Source organism: Mesoplodon mirus, assembly GCF_964341445.2.
Source record: "Mesoplodon mirus genome assembly, chromosome: 11".
NCBI classification, from domain to species: domain Eukaryota; kingdom Metazoa; phylum Chordata; class Mammalia; order Artiodactyla; family Ziphiidae; genus Mesoplodon; species Mesoplodon mirus.
Window position 1 is genome coordinate 60,015,328 of NC_138987.1, and position 23,972 is coordinate 60,039,299.

The 23,972-nt window shown below is 41.8% G+C and overlaps 1 protein-coding gene across 3 annotated transcripts in view; it reads right to left on the bottom strand.

The window, feature by feature from the left end:
- TESPA1 (thymocyte expressed, positive selection associated 1) overlaps positions 1-15,432 on the bottom strand; it is a gene marked incomplete at its 5' end in the record, with an annotated part of 33,480 nt that extends 18,048 nt beyond the window's left edge. For 2 of the 3 annotated variants that reach the window (XM_082636438.1, XM_082636439.1), the window contains 7 exons: positions 996-1,204; positions 5,725-5,823; positions 6,097-6,133; positions 6,881-6,934; positions 7,735-7,784; positions 14,314-14,356; positions 15,270-15,432. In XM_082636438.1, the coding sequence (XP_082492564.1) occupies positions 996-1,204; positions 5,725-5,823; positions 6,097-6,133; positions 6,881-6,934; positions 7,735-7,784; positions 14,314-14,356; positions 15,270-15,432 (655 nt within the window). Of the gene's footprint in view, positions 1-995; positions 1,205-5,724; positions 5,839-6,096; positions 6,134-6,880; positions 6,935-7,734; positions 7,785-14,313; positions 14,357-15,269 lie in introns of all 3 variants that reach the window. The other variant, XM_082636440.1, reaches the window with a different exon arrangement.
- Between the last annotated feature and the right edge of the window lie 8,540 nt (positions 15,433-23,972).

Sequence of the window (23,972 nt, forward strand, 5' to 3'; positions counted from 1 at the left end):
AAAGACTCCAACTCAAAATCCTTGTTCCAGGGCTTCCCTGGTGGCGCAGTGGTTGAGAGTCCGCCTGCCGATGCAGGGGACACGGGTTCGTGCCCCGATCCCGGAAGATCCCACATGCCGCGGAGCGGCTGGGCCCGCGAGCCATGGCCGCGGAGCCTGTGTGTCCGGAGCCTGTGCTCCGCAACGGGAGAGGCCACAGCAGTGAGAGGCCCGCGTACAGCAAAAAAAAAAAAAAAAAAAAAAAAAATCCTTGTTCCAGCAGGTGGAGCTCAGAAGCGTAGTTTTACCAAGTTTTTAAGTTGAATTTGTTAAAAGAATCTGAAACAGCACTATCAGAAACACTATGTTGGGGACCTGTAAAAGAATATAATTTGAAATATACTGTAACATATAGAATAAAATAGTCTTTTATCCCTCATCCAGGTAGAGGAGCCCTCTCATATCTTTCCTTAGTATGGAATTGGGACAACTTAAATCATTGTTTCCCTAGATGTGGTCTAAGGATTATTCATAAGAATCATCGGCGTGCTTACTTAAAATAAATATTCCTGAGCCCTTCCTTCTCTGGAAGAAAAGCCTATGAATATTTTATTAACTCCTGCACAATTTAACATAATTAACAGAACCACTGCCCTAAATGAAAATGATTTTAATGTAGTGGCTATAAATGGGGAACATTCAATAATTCCAACTGAGAAACAGAAAATGGGGACAAGATTTAAAGACATTGTTCCTATTTGATTCAGCTAAAAGAGAGAAGACCTAAAGAAAGTAATAGTGATATGAGGCCTCTTGAAGACAATTTCTTCAAGAGAGAGAAGCAGAAGTCAAAGTTCTCTATCTTCACTGAAGACAGCATAGGAAGAAATAGACACAAGAGACAAAAGGTCGAGTGAAGCTGACCAAGAGAAAGTAGTATTTAGAGCCACTGATCCCTGTTGTGAATGACTGGAGGCTGGGAGAGAAGTTGAGCATATATCTGTGGTAACACTCACTGGCCAGCATGAGGCACGGGTCTTCCATCTCAATCCTCCGCACCTGGGACTTCAGGAAGAGCTGGAAATCAATGCCTTTGGCCTGAGATGGGGTGGTGAAAAATCGGGCAGGAATTCGAGAAGTGTCTTTGTGGTCCTCCTGGCCAAAGCCCAGACTGAAAAGGACATCTTCTGCATCTTCTTGTACCTTGTCCAGAATCTCTGAGATGCTGCAAAGAGGGGGTTTGGGTAAATAAGCAAAGCTCTGAGACACAGGGTAATCCAGAGTATCTAATAAAAGTGTCAGGAGACTGAGATACCTTTCTGGCCATTTCTCCCTCTACCACTGTGACTGAAAAAGCTTTCACTTCTCTGAGTCTAAACTCTCTGTCTGAAACATGGGAATTACAATCTCGCCCTGGTTTAAAAATTGAACGAGATTCTGTCATGACTACAGTGATTACAGATGAATGAAAATTTGCTATGAGAGGGATCTGAAAAATCAAAAGCAGTCTAGATGCAAAGAAACCTTGCGGTTGTGTTATTAACCTGTCAGTTCCCACTTGCACATACTATGATACAGCTGGCTTTTGCCAAGCGCTTTGTAACTTGCTACCCAGCTTGTGCCAGTGGCTGTGTGGGACAACCAGGCAATGAGTGTGTAAGGAAAATAAAACTCATTTTATTCTCACCCTGAGGATAAAATTTTATCTATACAGGTATGCTCAAAACCTGATTTTGAGAACTAGGCCCCTTTACAGCACAATTTCAGGATAGAAGTCCTGCATTACAGACCAAACACTTTCTCTCTGTCTCTGTCTGTCTCTCTGTCTCTGTCTCTCTCTCGGTATGGCACCAACATATGTCTACATCCAAAGCTTGGTAGCACCAAGCTGGGTGACACTAGAGCTCACCAACTATGTGTTCCAAACAACAATGTGGGTAGGGGAGCTGTGAATTATTTGAGGCTTTGACTAATCACTGTTACTCTCTTCAGAAAGGATGCTGGGCTTTTTGATCCAAATTGAGACCATCTTATTCAAGTTAATAGCTGGATAATTGGAATCCCTGGATCTATTCTCGTGCATTCCTCCTAACTGCCAATTTTATCTTCATGATCCTAAGTTTCCTTATCTGAATTGTGGGCATAAGACTAGATCACCGAGGAGGGGGGGAGATCAAGGTGGCAGAGAAGGAAGATGCTGAGTTCACCCACCCCAACGAACAGAACAAAAATACATCTCCATGAGGAGCAACTCTCGCTGAAAACACATTGGAGACTGATACACTCTTACACAGCCAAGGCTGTAAAGCAAGGTCTACACGGAATTGGGTAGGAAGAGAAGAGAAACAGTCAGGTCAGGACCTGCATCCCTGCAAGGGGACACAGAGGAAGAGGGGGATTACATGGGCTCTGAGATCCTCCCTGGGGAGTGGGCGGTTCACACCACAAATTGGGCACCCCAGCCCTAGGGTCTGATGCTGGGCAGAGGAGTCCCATTAGCTGGCTTGAAAACCAGTAGGACCAACAGGAGGGCTGCAGGAACCCTAGACTCTGCTCGCGAAGGGAGCGCACTCGCTCGCTGACTCCCTGAGACAAGGAGGAGGAAGCAGATTGAAAATGCCTTGGCTCTGGCCAGCTTCCTGCGACCCACACGGGGCACCCACTCTAGTCCCTCTTTCTCCATGGTGCAGCTCTCCACTAGAGTGAAGGCTGCCATTACTGAGAAGAGTGTGTAGCTGTGGGTGATGGAGCTGGCTTGGACCTGGCGCTACATCTGAACCGGGCGATGGCAGCCATTACTGGCGCTCCCAGCAGAGGCAGATGGAGAGAGGTCTGGAACTCTGACTCGTGTGCCAGGACCGCTCCCCAGTGGGCCCTTGCTTGCAATGGGCACCTGCCCTGGCCCTTCTTGCTCCAGCCTTGCTCCCCTCTGGGGCGAAGGTACCAATGGTGGGATGCAGTGGAGCACACACTCAGAGGGAGTGGAACCAGCTCAGACCTGACCCTCAGGAATTCTGCTCCAACAACTTAGGACACAATCTTGCCCCGGCTAGGGTGCTGTGAGCCACTGAGCACAGGAGAAGCCCTGGCTGACACCAGGCTCTGGCTCTAGCCCTTCCATCTCCAGCCACAGCTTCCACTAAGGTGATAGCTGCCAGCACACCTCGGGGGGAAGAGGTGACTTGTGTCCACTTCAGACCCGGTTATAAAGCTATAGTCATCAGAACAGTTTGGTACTGGCACAAAAGCAGTTATATAGATCAATGGAACAGAACAGAGAGCCCAGAAAAAAAAACCGTGCACTTACAGTGCATGATAAAGGAAGCAAGAGTGTACAATGGGGAAAAGACTGTCTCTTTAAGAAGTGGTGCTGGGAAATTGGACAGCCACATGTAAAAGAATGAGAAAATTTTCTCACTCTGTATAAAAAAATAAACTCAAAATGGGTAAACACTGTTCCATAAGAACAGAAGTCATAAAACCCCTAGAAGAAAACACAAGCAGAATGCTCTTTGACATAAATTGTAGCAATATTTTTTTGGATCTCTCTCATAAGGCAAAGGAAACAAAAGCTAAAATGGACAAATGACACTTAATTAAACGTAAAGCCTTCTGCACAGCAAAGGAAATCACTGATAGAATGAAAAGACAACTTACTAAATGGGAGAAAATATTTTCAAATGATATGACTGATAATGGGTTGATATCCAAAATGTATAAATAGCTCATACATCTCAATATCAAAAAACAAAGAACGTAATTAGGAAATGGGCAGAAGACCTCAACAGACATTTTCCCAAAGAAAACATACAGATGGCCAGTAGGCACATGAAAAGATGTTCAACATTGCTAATTATTAGAGAATTGAAAATCAAAACTACAATGAGGTATCACCTCACACCAGTCAGAATGGCCATCATCAAAATGTCTACAGGGCTTCCCTGGTGGCGCGGTGGTTAAGAATCCACCTGCCAATGAAGGGTACATGCATTTGATCCCTGGTAGGGGAAGATCCCACATGCTGTGGAGCAACTAAGCCCGTGCGCCAAAACTACCGAGCCTGCACTCTAGAGCCCATGAGCCACAACTACTGAGCCCGCATGCTGCAACTACTGAAGTCCATATGCCTAGAGCCTGTGCTCCACAACAAGGGAAGCCACTGCAATGAGAAGCCTGCGCACTGCAATGAAGAGTAGCCCCGCTCGCCGCAACTAGAGAAAGCCCACGTGCAGCAACGAAGACCCAACACAGCCAAAAATAAATTTTAAAAAAAGTCTACAAATAATAAATACTGGAGAGGGTCTGGAAAAAAGGGAACCCTCCTACACTGTTGGTGGGAATGTAAATTGGGCAGTCACTATGCAGAACAGTATGGAGATTCCTCAAAAAAACTAAAAACAGAGTTACCATATGATCCAGCAATCCTACTCCTGGACACATATCCAGAAAAGATGAAAACTCTAATTTGAAAGATACATTCACCCCATTGTTCATAGCAGCACTATTTACAACAGCCAAGACATGGAAGCAACTTAAATGTCCATCAACAGATGAATGGATAAAGAAGAAGTGGTATATATATACAATGGAATATCACTTAGCCATAAAAAAAGAATGAACTAATGCCATTTGCAGCAACATGGATAAATCTAGAAATTATCATACTAAGTGAAGCAAGTCAGACAGAGACAGATAACTATCATATGATATCACTTATATGTGGAATCTAAAAAAATGATTCCAATGAACTTATTTACAAAACAGAAATAGACTCACAGACATAGAAAACAAACTTAAGGTTACCAAAGGCGATAGCAGAGGATGGGGAGAGATAAATTAGGAGCTTGCAATTAACACATATACACTACGATATATAAAACAGTAAACAATAAGGACCTACTATACAGCACAGGGAACTATACTCAATATCCTGCAATAACCTATAATGGGAAAGAATCTGAAAAATAATATATATATACACACATATATTATATATATATCTGAATCACTTTGCTGTACACCTGAAGCGTTGTAAATCAAATATACTTCGAAAAAAAATTTAATGCAGATATCTGAGTCTCATCTCCAGAGATTCTGTATTAACTGAACTGGGGTGTTGCCAGGGCTAAGGTTCAGTAAAGACAAACCACTAAAGATAGTTAATAGCTAATAAGGTCTCAAATTCAAACTCTGACTCCAAATTCCAAACAATTTTTATTATAGCACACTAGTTTTCATCACTTTCCATCTTGTTTTCAAGTTATTTGTGTGTGTATTTTTTTCACCCTATAGGCTTGGTGGGCTCCTGGGGGCAAACTCTTTGTCTGCTTCATCTTCAAATCCCAGACAGTCATTGCCTGGCCTGCATTTGGGGGTACAAAATTATCTGAATGAATCAATATTTTACTGCCTCAATCAACCAATCAATCAATTAATACATTTATTGATTGCTTACTGAGTGCTTATAAGTCCAGGAACTGTGATGGTACCAATACTACACCTCCTGGGGTACAAAGTTCAGGGGAGGAGACACCTGTATTTTATACACAGCATTGAGCTCTGAGCAGTAGATTCCTCTGCATCCTTACTATCCTTGAAGCAAATATTGTTATGCTTGTCAAGTATGTGACTACATAAAAGCTCTAGTAGTATAACCCAGAAAAAAACTGGCAATGGTTCTTAGTTCCATTCGCTTCTACCTCTCATCTTCCCCGCCCTTACACCCCTGCCAAACTTGGCACCTACCTTGAACTAGTCTTGTTGGTCCCACCAGTCATGCTGCTGGAAGCCAAACTGCAGCCAAGATCCAGTAGCTGCCCAGGCCGGGCTGTCTCCAGGAAACTCCTGCAGGGATCAATGCTGAAGTCATACTAATCTTGTGAGCAGTCTGCACCCTGGTTCCTAGACATGCCCTACTGGGCATTGTCACTCCCTGCTGGGCACCTTTGAATCATCTACTGTAAAAACTCAATCTATGGTCTCATTGCTAGTTGGAAATCTCACCCTCTATTGTGAATCTTCAGCTCTTTGTTTTTAATTTCTTGGACTCTGACACTCACCCCAGTTCAGTATGTCCTGAAGGAGACATTGTTCAGCCTGGGTCAAGCAAACACTTACCTGGAGAAGAGTTTGCTGTTGGTGGCCAACAGTGTGGCTGGACAAGGAACAGAAAGGCAAAGAAAAAGTTAGAAGGGAAAATGCAAATCACCTAAGCTGTCCCTCCGAACTTAAAACTCAGCCCCCTCTGTTCCCCTCTGCCGCTACTATAGGCCCCTGAATCCCATGAATTCTGTTCTTTATATAAGTATCTGAAGATTATCAAACACAGACCTGGACAAATATAGCAGAGAAAAACCGGCCCCGAGCCTCTGAACTTCTGAACCATGCCTGGTGTCCAGACAAGAGTTTCTCTGTCCTGAGGAGGACAGAGTCATTCAGGCCCCCAGGCTAGTGTTCCTGCCTCACCACGTGAATCTCTACAGGTCCCAGAAGACACTGGTAGGTTGCAGTACCTCCATCCTTTATCCCAGCCCTTATTTTCCTCCAATGGAGTCTCTCTCTTATAACACCCAGTACTCAGGCTGCCTGGGGCTCCCTATACAGAAAACCATCTCAAAGATGTCTGGGCGGCCACTTTTATGGTGATTTATATATTCAGGGGCCGAAGGAAAGCTCCAGTGATGCACCAGTAGATGTCTTGACAGGCTGGTGAGGAAGTATTTCTGGGCATGTGACACTTGCTGAGTTTTCCATTAGATCATATGAGATTGCTCTTTCCCTGCAGATAAGATCCCAGGGATGGGCTGCTTCTTTCTGCAGTTCTCCCCTTCCATTCTATCCTTAATTCATCCAGTAGATAGCCTCTTCCTCAATCCCAGCCTCAGAGAGCTGTGCCACTTACCTTCTGCTCCGAGGGTCAAGTCATCTTCAAAGCTGGTTCCATGGCTGGGGCACCCTGTCAAATAATAAGGCAAAGGCTGCAGAAAATCAGACTTGGACTCACACACACACGCACACACACAATCACACATTAGTATACACATCTACAACCACACAATTACAACATACATCCACATGTTTGAAAAACTACCCCAGCCATACATATACTAACTCAGAAATCACATTCATATTTTGATTTAAAAAATCACGTAAAAACTCACCTATAATTAACCTGTCCCCTGTATCACATAGTCATGTACACAATCCTCTGCCAAAGAATTGACACATGGGGGTATGCACTCACACATAAACATGCATATATAGACACACATATTTTATTTTATTTTGAATTTTTGAATTTTATTTTATTTATTTTTTTATACAGCAAGTTCTTATTAATTATACATTTAATACATATTAGTGTATATATGTCAATCCCAATCTCCCAATTCATCCCACCACCACACCCCCGTCACTTTTCCCCCTTGGTGTCCATACATTTGTTCTCTACATCCACACATATTTTATAAAGCTCGTTTTCCATAGCAGTGGTTGTCAGCTGAGCAGCCACTAACAGAAGATAACCTTTGAGGACTAGTCAGCCTGGGGGCTCTGACCCAACACTTACTCTATCCTCTGGGCCTCCTGGACTGTCTTATGACCACTAATAGGTGTTCTGTAGGCAGTGAAAAGATAGCATCTTACGCACGCATACACATGTGCACGCACACACACACACACACACACACACACACACAGCCGTGTCGCTGTCTAAGGTAGAGGAACAAGAGGAGAAAGAACAGAGCCTCTACTTACCGTTGTGGATTGGCTGTCCTGCTTCCTCAAAAAACCCTTCTTCAAAGTATCTAAAAACCAAAAAGAAACTCATAGGTTTAAATTGCTACATTTTCGAAAGGGCTTTTCTTCAAATATTTCCCACAAGTTCACGTAATTTTCCAATAAGAGTCAGTAGTATTTAAATTACTCTTATGTTGAAGAAAATGGAGAGTGATGATTTGACTGACAAATCCACAGAGGTAGTCAGAAGGTGCTGTATTTTATTTATTTATTTATTTGTTTGTTCATCACATTTATTCATTTTCATCCTAATTAATAATAAATAGAATTAGTTAAAGCAGGAATAATGGATTTGAGAGTTGTTAGAGATCTTGTCAACACACAGACACACAACACAATTTCTTACATAAAATAATTTTACATCCCAAGGAAATTATCAGTATGATACACACACATATATATGTATATACATGAAACTTCATAAACTGCCATGGTGCTGTATTTTAGATTGTGCTGCCGTTGTGCTGATAACTGTGTCCCAAGTCAGTTTAGCAAGGATTCTTCAGTAACTAGGAAATAGGAAAGATACGGAAGCAAAACTGGAGAAATATATTTACAGAAGCAGGGGTCTGGGTGCCATTAACTTTCCATCAGAAATACAAATATTGAAACTAACTTTCAAATATTGAAAAAACTTTTAGGAGGTCATCTTATCTACCTACACCTCCTTCCTTTTCTTTGAGCCCCGTTCTTGATGAATATCACGTCTTTCAGGAAGCAGCAGGAACTGCATCTTGGTTAGAGATTACATTTCTACATTTTGAGATATGGGCTTATCAAACATTTACTGTCTCCACAGGAAGAACAGTTGGAACTCAGCATACGTGGTAGTGAGAAACAACTTAAATGAGGAAGAAATTATCTGTCTCAAACGGGTGATTGAAGTTGTCTGTGAAAAAGCTTTGAACAGGACCAGAGCACCTGGATTCCAGTCCTGGCTCCTGGCTGCTGCTATGTTCCCAAATATTAAGTAAGGGGATTTAGTTGCCTAGATATTATCATTATCTAAGTTCACTTCAAACACTGACGTGTTGTGAGTTTTATAGTTGGCTTTCCTGAAAGTTTTAAAAATGGAAGTTGCGCATGATGCTTTGAATGTAATCTCAAATGGAGGCTGGAATAGAGAAGAGTTGTTCCAGTGAGTTAACAGGGAAACAGACTGGAGAGCATCCATTGGAGCTGGTCTTAAATGGGCTTTCTTTATCAGTCTCCAGAGATCTAGGCACCTCTCAGGCTACTGGAGTATCAGTTCACGAAATGTATATTAATGAAAATGGGCTTACAGACTCAACATCTGTAGAACGAGCTGTGTTTAATTTTACAAAATAAATCCCTACATATATAGACATCTTTTGCTGGTACTTTCCTTTCAACAGTGAAAAAATCAACAATATTGTCTAAAATCTGGATTTTTACATGTCCTCATGAGAAAAACCGTACATCAATATATGCTATAAAGTGTGGAATGATACTCAAGGTAATTAAGAATGGGTAACTCTAATAAACACAACTAGAAATACAAATACATACTTCTCTTCCTAATATATAATTACATAAAGATATATATTATAATACTACAAATGTGTTAGTATATATAACATTACAAATATTAGTATAAATTAATATTTCCTATTACTATTAAAAAACATTATAACAATATAGTCAACCACTAGAATGCTGAGATCTACTGTTGCCTTTAATGCTTGTGCTGTAGCTACACAGTAATGCAACTACTAAAGCCTACAATTACTATAACTACAATAAAACACACTACTGTTACACTTCTAGGTATGCAATCAATGGAAATGCCTGTATACGTTCACCAAAAGAAATAATGTTTATAATAACTCAGAATTGGCAGACCCCCAAATCTCTAGTTATTGTAAAATGGATAAATTGCATGATCAATAGACAATGCTACACAACAATGGAAAAGAATGAGCTATTGCTGGGTGCAAACACATGGATGAACGTCACAGACATAATGCTGAACAAAAAAAAGACACATAAAACAGTGCATATTGTATGATTCTATTTATATAAAGTTTAAAAAGTACAAAATTTATCTTTGATGCTACAAGTCAGGGTATTGGTTACCCTTGGAAGCAGGGCAGTGAACAGAAGGGGACAGAAGGAGCTTCTGGAGCGCTGGTGATGTTCTATTTCAGATTTCATCACTATATTCCCTTTGAGAAAATTCATTGAACCATATATTTAAGACTCGTTTATTTTTCAGTAAATACTTTATACTTCAATGCAATTTATGTTGCTATTATTTTATATTTATATGTAAACATATGTATATTTATATGTATACATTTATATGTATATTTATATACAGCTTTATTTAGGTATAATTGATAAACAAGGGACTGCACATATTTAATGTGTGCAACTTGATGAACTTGGACATATGTAAACACTTGTGATACCATCCATCACCAATCGAACTAACAGACACATCCAACAACTCCCAGAATATCCTTGTTTCCCTTTGATTTTTTTTTTGAAGTAAGAACACTTAATATGAGATTTACCCTCGTAAGAAATTTTGAAGTGCACAATACCATATTGTTAGCTATAGGCACTATGTTGTACAGCAGGTCGCTAGAATTTATTCATCTAGCATAGCTGAAATTTACATCCATTGAGTTGCACGACAATTTATATTAAAAAGAAAAATGCTACTGATATGTATGCTATACTTCAATAAAATTTACATTAAAAAATACCACTGATAAAATTCCTTATTTGCCCAAAGCAAAATTTAGTAACACAATATTTGTTGGGTGTACATCCTTCATTTCTATTTTCTAGCTGTGCCCTAGCAGGCATGTCCATAGTCTCTATATGAGGACCAGCTCAGGCTGACCCTTGTGATGGTATGCTTTTCTATGTGTATGTGGAATACACCACAGAAGTATGGACACAGGCCTGGATCTGTTGATCCATGCTCAGCTCCTCTGAGCATGGTGGTTTGAAATGTCATGTCCCTCATCCAAGACCCAGGCCTTTCGTGAGTTATTGCTTAGAACGTAAAATCAATGACTAGAGACTAGATCCATAGCTGCTCCTCTCCACATTTGCACTGAAAGGTCCCTTAGCATCATTTCAAGTCTGACATAGAAGAGCCAAGCTACTGCTCTTCCTGTATACCCAATTCATATACAAAGAGTAGGGAGGAGGATTGGACTGTGAGAAGAAGCATGTGGCTATTTTTAGCTCCTTCCAGCAATTTCCATAGATTCTGCCTGCAGAGACTGATGAAATAAAAATTCATTTTAAGGCAAGACAAAAATTTAAACAAATTCTTTTTCTGCCCATTTTGGCCTCCTTCCTCCCCTCTGGTGCGCATTGTGCGCCTCCATTATGCATTAACCAGACCTCTGCAATGGCAGAAATATCTGCTCAACTGTAGAGATCAATTTTTCTTCTTCTGGCACCAGCCATGTAATGCCCTATATGATAATATTTCTTTCTCAATCCTATGTATGGGGTCGTGATGACCCACCTCTCGCCTTGTACGTGCAGACATCTTTGGGGAACTTTATGTACAATTCCAATATGTCATTTCCCTTAAAGATAGTGACTGGTGCAGAACAGACTGGTCAGATGACCTGGGGAGACACAGGGCAGCACCTAATAGAAGTTCTTAGCTTCAATACTTACTTATGACCTATTAATGTTACTAGCTATATTACTTGTAATCTTATTTTACAAGATTATTTTTTCTTGCATTACCATATGTGCGACTGAGCCTCAGATCAAATTAATGATGATTAGGTGACTTGAAATGATTGATCAAATATGTAGTTCTATAAGATCAATGAGAGTGATAGTGTAAGTCTAGATATAGGAAGAAACAGCAAGAGGAAACAATTTCCTGGACCATAACAGACCAGTAAGACAGGTGGTCCAGAGGCTTTTGGCCACTGTTAACAAGGCCTAGTCCAGTAATAGTACATTGAGTGGCCAATCAAAGAAATCCTCACCTGACCTGGGAATAAGCATTCCTAGTGCCATGGGACAAACCGGTCATGAAATGCCTCTCAAAGCTTGGTTGAAATTAAGACTGAAAGGGAAGGGATTGTAAAGTGAAGAATGTTGCCCACCATCCAGTTCTACAAAAATCAAGTCATTAGCCACTGCAATCGCTGACCTACAATACACCTTGAAGGAATTTCAGGGCGAAGATCAGGAGAAGGCACTTTTGTGCTCTGGGAAAACTGACAGAACTGGCCCTCAGATAGTTAGATATTTTCAGGAGAAGTTTTACTCCCATTCCTTCCTAACTTTCTTCCTTCCTAGAGGTAATCACTGTCCTAAAGTTGATATGTATCATATCTGTACACACTTTTCTGATAAATAAAAGGATACAGATAGATGCCAGGTAAATAGATAGATGGACTTATTTTGTGAAATTTTAAAGTAGCATAAAGCTCATCTTTATAAACTTCATGCAGGGGAGCAAAATTTGCCACCCTGAAATGTCTCTTTGGCATGTGGATTATTTCAAGCTGAAAACAACCAAGGCTCAAAAGACTCAGGAAGAAACTTTGACCTTCTCCCTTAGCTGCCTAAAGAATTTGGATAGAGGGACTGTAACAGGAATAGAGACCTCACTAGAGAATATGAACTAGGTGTGTAGGAAATCAGAGTCTGCTCAGTATCCCATTGTCTTTACATAGTCCAGTAAATGTTTGTTTACCAAACATTTGCTTTTTCATCTCCATGTGAATTGCCTTCCTCCCCTTTGAAGTCCCAAACCACTATCCCCAGTATCATCTTTTGTCTTTAGCTGAGGATGGTATTTAAGGTGAGGGTTTCACCATTTTGGTGAGTTACTCAGTTCTCCGGGGTGTCTCCCATGTATACATGTTATTAAACTTTTGTTTGATTTTCTCCTGTTAATCTGTCTCATGTCAATTTAATTCTCAGATTAAAGAATTAAAGAAGAACCTAGAAAGAAGGGTAGAGGAAAATTCTTTCCTCCCTGACACTCACCACTCACATATTACTACAGAGTATAAAGCACTTGTACACATATAGCATTTAAATCTCACAAGAATCTTTTGGAACTTTATTATTCTAGCTCTCCACTTTACAGAAGAGGAGTCTGAGATAGAATTTCAGTTGTTTGCTTACAGCTGGTTATACAGATGGTTAGCACAGGAATTAGGCTCGAATCTTGGAGGCTTTTCACTCACCAGATGACTTTTTCATCATAAATTTTGGTTCAGGGTTTATCTTGGTAGAACATAGGTAGGGAAAGGTGATTTCTGGAATTTACAATCTTGTATTTCTGGGAATTTATTCTTTTCAACTATAATGTAGTATGTTTGTGGTCAAGGAGCATATTTTAAACTACTTGGCACCCCTCTAGGCCATTTAGACAATCAGACAGCAAACACACGGTCAGTAATAATTATTGACTTGAATTGATAAGACTGAAGAATAGTTAATGGGATAAAGACAGTAACTGAGCCCACTGGTTCTCCTGTACGTATCTGGAGAAGCATTTTAAGTCCTGGGACAGTTCTCACACACCCAAACCTGCAAACATTACCACCATCCATTTACTTCCCTATATTTTGATTACCTTTAATTAACTTTGAAATTCCGAACCAGATTATGACAATAAAGACAACATGTTTTGTAAACAACAAAAACACAAAATAAATTCTTCCTGGCCTTACCTCCCAGGGCAGAGTTAAAATAAACAACCTTGGATTATACAGTGCTATTTATTTCCTACCAAGTAAGCCAGGATGGGTTTATTCAGATGGGTTTATTAGATGAAAGGCTATATACAGCTTGAAACATTTCTGAAGAGGAAATAAAGAGTAGGCAGGAGTTATAAGTTCTGAGAATTCATTATCACACAAATGATCACACTTAAATAGGTCACAGAAGCTTTCCCTCTGTGTCTGGGTAGACTGAACCTAAAATGGTACAGGCAGAGGGGGTGTGGGGTTTCAAATTTTTAAATGTTTCTCAGGAAAGAGATAACTACATTTTGCCTTGAAGTACCTGCTCCAATTCGTCACTGCTTTGAAAGACTGGGGTAAACCCTTAGCCCCTCTTCCTGTGTTCTTCAATAGAAATAAACAACATAATGATTCATAATGAAGAAATACTCTGACCATAAGAACAATTAGGTTTCTAACTCCTCTTTTGTTACGCAGTGTAAAACTCCAGTCTGAAGGGAAAAGCAATGGAGCAGGAATCTGGAATTTAGCCCAGCTCTTCCCTGTGGCTATCCATTTCCATCCTTCTTAGTTTTAGACCAGGTCCAGCCTGTACTTCCAGATCCTCACCCTAACTTAGTCTCAGCCCAGAGATGCACTTGATTCATAGCCCCAATCCCCACACTCACCCCAAATCTTTACAATCCCCTCTCCCTTATTTCAACCTCACTTCTAATCATTACACCCGATTAAAATTCATGTCCCTGTGCTCTGAGTTCTCAAGAGTCAGAGCCTGTTAGCACACCCAGCCATCAACCACGCTCAGTCCAGCTGCCTCGCCAGCACTTACCCACAATCCTGCAGCCAGTCTTCAATCTTGTTGATTGGATTTCCTAGAAAAGCCAGACATCAGATCACCGTGGAAACTGAAGGAAATCAGACTTCCTCCCTGAAATTCACCCCATTCCACAAACTTATCATTATATAAGCCACCTCATGACTCCTTTTTCTTCCCATAAAACTTTTCTTTAAGATAAAAGAGGAATATACCCATGTATAAAAATAGTGGATATTTCTTCTCTCTCTGCCTCTGTGCCCCCTTTCTCCCAGAAACTTGGAAAATACCCCAAGGTTTGGGAACAGAAATAGATCCTTCTCTTTAAAAAAAAAAAAGGAAAAGAAAAAAACAAAAAAATAAAAAGCACAATTTTGCGTTTGCGCTTTTTGTTTCCTACCAAATAAGCGAGGGTAGGTTCACTTACATAAGATTTATTTTTTAATTTATTTTTTACTTTTTACTCTTATGTCTGCAGCGTCATTGGAACCTAAAAGAAGCTCTGTGAGGCATGTGGAAAAGGTACTATTACTATCTCAGGTACTAATACTTCAATTAGACAAGCATGTCCTAGAGCGGAAAGCGACTTGCCAAAGGTCACGTCACACAGCTGAGTTGCAGCCAGAGTCCAGGCACCCAGATTGCGTGTAACCTTGTTACACAGACAACACAGAAACACTCCAAACATTCATAGAGAACCCTGGCCTTGGATCCTCCCAGATAGCTGCTCAGGACAAGGCAAAAGTGTGCCTCTTCCTTTTTCCCAATCTTACGCTGTTTCTTTCTCATGTAATTCATGCCTCATATTACTTTACTCATCTTCCCTTAAACTCATTTTAACCAAGTCAAAATAAGCCTCGTGGTGGGGGGGCCTAGCCTAAACCCAGGACCCGCTGCCCGCACTGCAGACCTGGGCATCTGGCATATTTTCCATATCACAAGAGAACGTTTGATGTCTAATGGCCTCTTACCTTCCTGGAAAACATCATCCAGGCCAGAAGGCTCGGGATCTGGGACATCCTGCAGGGCTGCGGCAGCCTCCTCTTCCAGGAGCTGGGTCTGCCAGTGCCGGCTCTGTCGGAGCCAGGCCCTTCGCCTCTCCCAGGACGTGGGGCTCAGCACAGAGCCCTCCATGGCGCTGGTTCAGACTTCAGGGCCTCCCGCCACAGGGATGCTGTCCTGAGAGTTGGAACACAGTGACGCTGCCTCATCCTCTGGTCAGTAATCACCACTCCCAGGGCCGTCCCCACATCTTCCCAGCTCTGCAGAAAGGAGCGTAACCCTCTGCCCGTTCCGGAGGAGGGAGGAGATGTCTGGTTCCTCCTCCAACTTCCAACGAAAGGAATGCTCTGATCAATCTAAACACCAGGTCTTCCAAGTTTGGAAACTGGAAATATCATATGATTTAAGGGACACTGAGAAAGCGCTTCTGACTTGAAGAGCTGCTACTGCTCATGACAGGTGAAATGCTGTATTAGAAAACATTTTCTTTAGTTCTTAAGAATTTTGTCTCCCAGAATCTTCCATTGTAATTAAAATATCTTTAAATTTGCAATGTGTAAATTTCACTTTATTTGATCCTAATAAAGATATATGAAGTCTCAGATCTCAAAGGTTAAACGTATTTCCTAAGGTCTCACAACCAGGATGTCAGTCTAACTAGTCATTCTGGGCTTGTTTTGTTTTGTTTCCTATTGAGCATAGGACTTCTCTGGGGGCGGTAGGGATGAGGGTGGGGAGAATCCCACAATAAAAACAACAAGGAGACATTGCCTGAAGCAATTAGCAGTTACCACTTTCAGGATCATCACTTTCTAATTTGTCAGCTTGGGTTTCTCCATGGCTCTGAGTTAATTGTCCAGTTCATCAGTGTGCTAATGTTTCATTTAACACTGCCTATCAACACCTCTGTATTCTTCCAAGAGATACATTCTGATGGCACGAGCCACTTATTCAAAGAGGAAGACAGAGGATGAATCATTCGATTGTCCAAATAGAGCTTAAAAAGACTTGAGGCTAATTAATGTACAGTCATTGGCTTATACTCTGTCCTCCTGCCTCTTCCCCACCAGCTGCACTCACAATCCCCACAGTGAACAGGTGGAGGTGGGACCAGCCCTTGTCACTGGAGCCGCCATAAACGCTTCATCCTCATGGCTACACCTTTAACTGCTGGAGTAAGGAAAAATAAAAGGGGGAAATAAATAAGAAGAGTGCCAGTTTCCAGAGACTTCTGCTTCTCAAACACTTAAAAACAGAATCATCAGTGAAGCATTCAACAATTTAGGCACTAAAATACCTATTTTTGAAAAGAAAGTCCTGAACATAAAATGCATTCCTAGGGCAATAAAATTGTTTTGGATGTTTCTGCTTGTTACAGACAAAACACATCCAGAGAAAAACAGTCATAATTACTGCTGTCTGATCTGAATTCTTTGACTTCAGGTCCAGCCTAAGGCATGTCTCTCCCCCCAAGGAGAGACAACAGTTGGCCCTATGAAACTTTATTAACCCCGGACACCCGGCCCTTTCTCCACTGCCTGTGCCTTTGAGGGGAAATTAAACAACTGAATGAAGTCTGTGGTGCATAGTGAAGCCACCAAGAGGGGTAGCAGAGAGAATTTGTTGTCCTTTGGCCAGAGCTGTTATGAGGTTATAAAATGAGGACGAAACTGCCACTATAAAGAACTTAGGGAGTCTAAAAAGCCTTGTTAGTGCGCATTTACCTAGTCCTGCACCTCCATCCAAAATATTTAATAGGTTGGTGTCAGTCAGTCCCGGGAAGAAAATATCAAAGGCTGACTTGCCTATTGTCTTTAATTTCCAGAGCAAATGAATCTCACCTAAATCACAAGAAATCTTCAGGTCACAAGAAGAACTAATTTGGTGATCAGGGGAATTTAAAAGGAATTCAGGAAGGAAGGGAGGGAAGAAGGCAGGAAGAAGGGAAGGAAGGAGGAAAGGAAGGAGGGGAGGAAGGAGAAAAAGAAGGAAAGAAGGAAGGAACCTTCAACTCCCACACTTTATTCTGCCACTGACTAATGGTATAGCCTTGGCCAATTCAATCCCTTTCTCTGGTCTCAGTTTCTCAATGGGGATGTTATAGCCTAGCACAGTGTCAGAATCTCACTAATTGAGATGAGTGATGGAGGCCTCTACTTTGGTTTCAGCATCCTCTGTGATGCGCATCTATCCCACACTCCTCCTACATCTTTGAAAATACATCAGACTCATACAGGCTCATTTCCCCTCTGCCCCCTGAAAATGCTTATCCCCCATTCAACCCTAGGCTTTCCCCATGTTTTTCCCCTCCCTCTTCTTCCCTCTCAGCCTTTGGCATGCTCAACCTGAAAGCCCAACTCTTAACCAATTTCTCCGTGAAGCCAGGCCTGGTTTCCACAGCCTCCAGATGATAGGCACTTCCACTGAGCTCCTTCCCTGCTTGATTTTCTTCTTCATTGTTCTTATCACTAACATACTTTATGTTTTATTTGTTAATCCAATTTATTGTTTATTCTTCTGATTAAAATAGAAGCTCCACAAGGACAGAGATTTTTGTCTGGGTTGTTCACTGCTATGTCCCTGCTGCCTAAAAGAGAACCTAACTGACTTTCCCCAATCTCTGCCACACGTGGGTTATAGAGACCTGTTCACAGGGCAGTATGTGGGAACACCGTAAGTACAGCAGTATTTGGAGGCTGGGAGAAATAGAATTGTCTGGTTAGTGTTAACAGAGGGAAGCTGTGCTGCTTGGAGATGAGAAACTGGGTATTCTTTGTGGAAATCCGGAGGAAGTGGCACATGATTATCAGACAAGCACATCGGCAATGAGAGCGTTAGAAAGAATTGAAGGATGGATGCACACAGCTGTCAAGATGGCACCTTTGAAAGCATGGAGGGTCCTTGTGATAGAGAGAGGGCATGGAGATATTTCCTCCAAACAAGTCATACAAAAACACACACCTGGATGTACAATGGAGTTTGGTGCAGTGAAAAGAGCACTGATGGGAGTCAGGAGTCTTGGGCGTTCTTCTGGATTTTCTGTCCAATTAACTGACTTCTGGCACGTCAGTTAGGTTTTCTATTTGGGCATTGACTTCATCCTCTAGAAAATGAATTGGTGGGACTCAGTGTTGTAAAAGTTCGCCTCTAATACCAATGTTTATGAATTTATTCCAATTGAGACTGAGATATTTGTAGGAATAATACCTGTACAAAAGATGCATTTGTGTAGTTTTTCCTGTAAGAATTAGGAAACGGTCCAGTGGCCTCTGGAGTTACTTGCCATTTAACAAATTCTCTTTCAAATTAACACTGACTTATGAGGTTCTTGGACTTAAAACATTCAGTGACCCAGGAAAGTGGTGAGCCTGGATGAGGGGGGCTGAGAAGGAGCCCGAGGAGTGTGATTCAGTCAGGAGAGCTCAAGGACCCCCAGCACTTCTTGAACTTTTCTGCTTCTTTGCTTTAGCTTACCCAGTTTCAGCCACCTTCCTCTCTGCCCAAACACATTCTATCTACATTTTGAAGGGCTCCTCAAGTCATCTCCTTTCTCTTGCCCACCACTAGCACCCAGCACATGCGCCTAGACCACATTCAACAAGACGTAAGTGGCTTACCTTTCTGGCCGTTATTCACCATTGCTTGTAACCTGACCCCTAAATCCTACCTCAGGGCAGTGCATGGTACATTGCAACAGAAGGGGCTCAGTAGATACTGTACCTGCAGAGGACCAAGAGTCACGCTGCTGCTGAAATATTATCCCCCTCTAGTGTGTATCATAGGCCAGGGGCTCCCGACTTTCCACATGGTCTCAAATTTAATGTATATATTTTGGATGCCTTCTAATGAAGAGGAAAAAGGTTTGGGGCATAGTCACGCCACCCCTTTGTTGATAGAACATAGGGCCACACAAATCTGGCTGAACTTATAAGCTGAAACTATCAACTTCTCTTATCCTAAAAAAAATATTTTCCAGGGGCTTCCCTGGTGGCGCAGTGGTTGAGAGTACGCCTGCCGATGCAGGGGACGCGGGTTCGTGCCCCGGTCCGGGAAGATCCCACATGCTGCGGAGCGGCTGGGCCCGTGAGCCATGGCCGCTGAGCCTGTGCGTCTGGAGCCTGTGCTCCGCAATGCGAGAGGCCACAGCAGTGAGAGGCCTGCGTACCGCAAAAAAAAAAAAAAAAAAAAAAGAATTTTTCATTGTAAGTTTTTATTCCCTGGTCAAAAGTTCCTTCTGGAATCTGAGTACCATTTTTCTTGATGCTGGTTTAGATTATAATATTATATTTAGTCTATCTTCTGTGGGGATGAAAGTCTGATGCCTGCTGATATATTTTCTCTGACATTCCCACTAAGCACCCCCCTACCCCCAAAGAAACAACAACACGAATGCCACGCTGGTTCTGTTTCTACTTGCCTGGACCACCCCAAGGCCTCCTTTCCCCCTCTGCTATCATTTTCAGTCCTCTGTCTTTTCTTCTTTCCTACATTTTTCTAGGGATTTACTCCCAAAATATTTCTCCACAATCTGTTGAGTGCTCTGGAATCTGACTACAACCAAGTACAGTAGGAGAGAAGTCTCTTTTTCTGAGGATGTTATAGTTCAAAGCAGAAATTGCAGCAGCCATGATTGAAGTTAGACAAGAGGAACCACCATTAATGGTTTAAGACTAGGGAGCTGGGGACTTCCCTGGTGGCGTGGTGGTTAAGAATCCGCCTGCCAATGAAAGGTACACACGTTTGAGCCCTGGTCAGGGAAGATCCCACATGCCGCGGAGCAACTAAACCCGTGCGCCACAAGTATGGAGCCTGCACTCTAGAGTCCACAAGCCACAACTACTGAGCCTGCGAGCCACAACTACTGAAGCCCGAGCGCCTGCAGCCCGTGCTCTGTAACAAGAGAAGCCACCGCAATGAGAAGCCCGCGCACTGTAAAGAAGAGTAGCCCCTGCTCGCTGCAACTAGAGAAAGTCCGCACACAGCAACAAAGACCCAAGGCAGCCAAAAATAAGTAAATAAAATAAATTTATTAAAAAAAAAAGACCAGGGAGTTGTTCCAGAGCTTTGAAAGGAATATCTTCCAACTAAAATCATCAGCAGAAGCAGTAACTTTACTAGCAAAGAAAACCTTTATGGGTATGTGATTATTACTACACTGAGAACATCACTTACTTCCAGTCTCTTTTCTAAGGAATGTAGTCAGAGATTCACTTTATATAAACATGGGCAAGTCAAAGCAATAGGTACTCGTAATAACTGAGATGTACAGAGTTCCTTATATTTATCCATAAAACTGTCCCATAAACTACTTCACTTAATCCCAACAATCTCCTTGGAGCTAATTATTGTTATCTGAAGCTCAGAGAGATATGTGACTAGTCCAAGGTCATATATTTAGGATCTTGTGGTGCTGAGATTTAAACTCACATTAGTCTGACTCTAGTTGTATCATCTTTCCACTAATAATAAAGTAAGAGAATAACCTAAGATCACCATGCAGGTGTCACTGATAAATGTATTTTAGGATAAAGGAAGGAGAAACTATGTTAGTGGATTCTCTATTTCACATGCTAGATGAACTCTCCATTTTATAGTCTAGTATAGAAGAGGCAGATAAACCAAAAGTGATTTATGTTTGACTTTGTGACAATCTTAGTAAAGGAAGAGTTGCTTTGTTTGGTTATTAGTGTAGTTTTCCTTCTTGACTCCAACTAGATGGTTATGAAGCAGTTTTGCCTTCATCAGGCTTAGAGTGGTTTAGCAGCCAGGGCCCAACTAGGTTCTAGCTCAGAGGAGACAGTCTTCCTGGAATTTCACATTACTTTTAGACTGTTGTGGCATTCAGAACATTTATCAATGGTTATGGAGCAGCACAGGCAACTCAGAGGTGATACCAGTCACAGTCCTGTGACTGGGTCCTACAAGTGCGTGGCTAGCTTGGCACTGAGTTTTTGGTGCCATCTGGGGAGGCTTGTGGGAAGAGCTGGGGTAGCTGGGTTAGTGATGGGCACTCAGTGGTCTTGGAATGATGAATATTTATCATAATTTGATATGAACATATTTTAATATCTTAGCAACCATATGGGCCTACCAATCTGTACCTGCCAAATATCAGCCCTAGTTACAGATGTCTTACCATGGGGATATTTTGAAGGAGTCTAGGAAGGATGGCCAACTCTTGAGGAGGAAAACTGTAGAAAGAGTGTGGGGCTGTGCAATCAGAGTAAAGCTTGTCTGAAATCACAGTTCTGTCTACTTACTGCATATGTGTCCTCCGTGAAATTCCTTATCCCCTCTAAACCTGAGTTTCTTCATATGTAAAACAGATAGTGTACCAAACTTGTTGGGTTATTGGGGTTTAAAAATCAAAAATCAGATAATGCATACTAAGTCCCTGATGTATAAAGGAGGTGCTTAATAAATATAGTTATTATTGTTATTAATTTCCCCTCAGTCTAAGCCATTCACTAAAGTTGGAACATTTTCAGGAATAAGGAAAAAAGGAAGGAGAAGGAGTGGGCAGCAGGGTACAGAAGTGTGCGTCAAATCCAGACGGTGAAAGAAGGATGATGCTGTTAAGAAGAGATAAAAGCTAAGCAGTAAATAAGTCCTCTGTTCTTACTTAATGCCCAAAGTGATCAGAGAGATCATCTAATCCTGATTACTCATTTTGCAGTGAAGGAAACTGACACACAGAGAGAGACAGAGAAACAGAAAGAGAGAGAGAGGTTTATCTGAAGTCACACAGAATATTAACTGTTATCAACAGGACACACACAAGTTCTGAGTCCCAGGTGTGTGCTTTCTTCCTTTATATCACACAGCCTTCCTCCTCACTCCTGGTTTCCAAGACCCAGCCTTAGGTTTCTCTTGAGCACGCTGGGCCTCCTCCCGGGACGTGTATCAGACAGACCTCTCTTCTCTTCTGGCTGTACTGTGCCTACACCCCAGCAGTGCCTGTGAATTGGGACTGCGAGTGAAAACAAGAGTGGGAGGAGAGAAAAAGGAAACGGAGTTTCCATGATGGGGCCTGTAAGACCTTCCACAACTTATGCATCTTTTCTGCAGTCACAGCCAAGATAGACATCACCACTCTTGCAAGGGGTTGTGGGAAATCCCAGGACAGCCAATTTCTCGGTTTTCAACCAGGACAAACTCCACCTCAGGCCAGGTTGACTGCCCCCCATTCTCCATACCCCCAACCCCTGCAACAGGCTCTCACACTCTTTCACAGATAGGCAATGTCTTGCTAATCTCTAACCCTCTCCCATGTCACTGCCATTTGGAAGATCATCAGAACAAAAATTACCCTGAGTGCAGCATTTTTGCATCCTGAGACTTCCTGTGGTCTAAGGGAGCAGTTCAACTGATTTGAGGAGAAAAGAGGGATGCTATTTGATAAATAATACCAAGAAAAATGCCCATTCACTTTTGTAACTCGTTTCCTCTCTCTTTTCATCCCCTCTCTCCCACAAATAAGTTTAGCTGAATAAATCCTGAAAAAAGACCATCTACAGCCTCTTTTTCTCTCCTCTTTCTTACTTACTTCTACCTCCATGATGTGGATGAGTTTTATGGGAGCCTTGTAAAGTCCTACAGGAAATATTAAAGTTGTATATTTGGAAAAAAGGGATCACGTGCTGTCCGTGTTGGGAGACACTAGATTCTTTCATCTGGATGGGCTATCATCAAGGCATCAAGAATAAGAGACATCAGTTTGCCTGGACTGGTTTACAGGTAGTTCAGTCTAGAAACAGGAGTGAGAATAAGCAGACTTCTCGATCATTGATTTAGTTCTGTGAATTCCTATCTTTAATTCTTCAGTCTCATTTCCTTGGTAATGAAGCTCTGTCCCTCAGATACTTATGTTTATTCTTCCCTCTTTTTCTATCACAATATCTACACCCTCTTTTCTTCTTCTCAGAATCTGTGTTTAAGCCTTTTTGCAGTAGGTCCGTGTGTGGGCCAGGCACACAGTACTGTGGGTACTGGAATACCCACCTTTGTCTTGTCCTTTAGGCTGTAAACAGAACAGTTGGCAGTTATCAAGTGGAGATAGATGTCTGATCATTTCCTCTTACTGTGTGAATCATGACCTCGGCTGGGACCAAACTTCTTCTCCATTTTCTAACAGAATATGAATCATTAACCAAATGATGGTATTAGGTCTCCATGGCTACTACATTATGCTTAATCACAGGACTCCATCTAAGTTTCAGTAGAGCAAAGGAGTTATGAGAAAGTGTCTTTTGTATGGTGGTAAAGAGTTCCTAAACTCCTTGGGATGCACGTGAAGAAAAAATCATTTGTAAGATCTCTTTCTATCTCTCTTGTGATAGCTTTAGCTTGTTATCTCTGATATTCTCAGTAGAGATAGATAATAAACCTGTCTTACCTTATTCCTAATAATGTTTCAAGTTACATGAAAATTAGACCAGATCTTTAGCTCTAATCACTCAAGTCTAATAACTGAAGATTTGACACACAGGTCGAAAGTCTGCAACCTCCAACCTCCTATCCTGGGCACTGCTGTGTACTGTCTAGAAAGTTCCCTTGCCTCTCTATTTAGGGCTATTTGTGGTAGACAGAGTCACTGGGGATCTCTTCCAAACACTTGGGGTCTTATCAGTTCTGGGGGGCTCTTTCATCTTGTCCTTGTTCTACACTGGGGA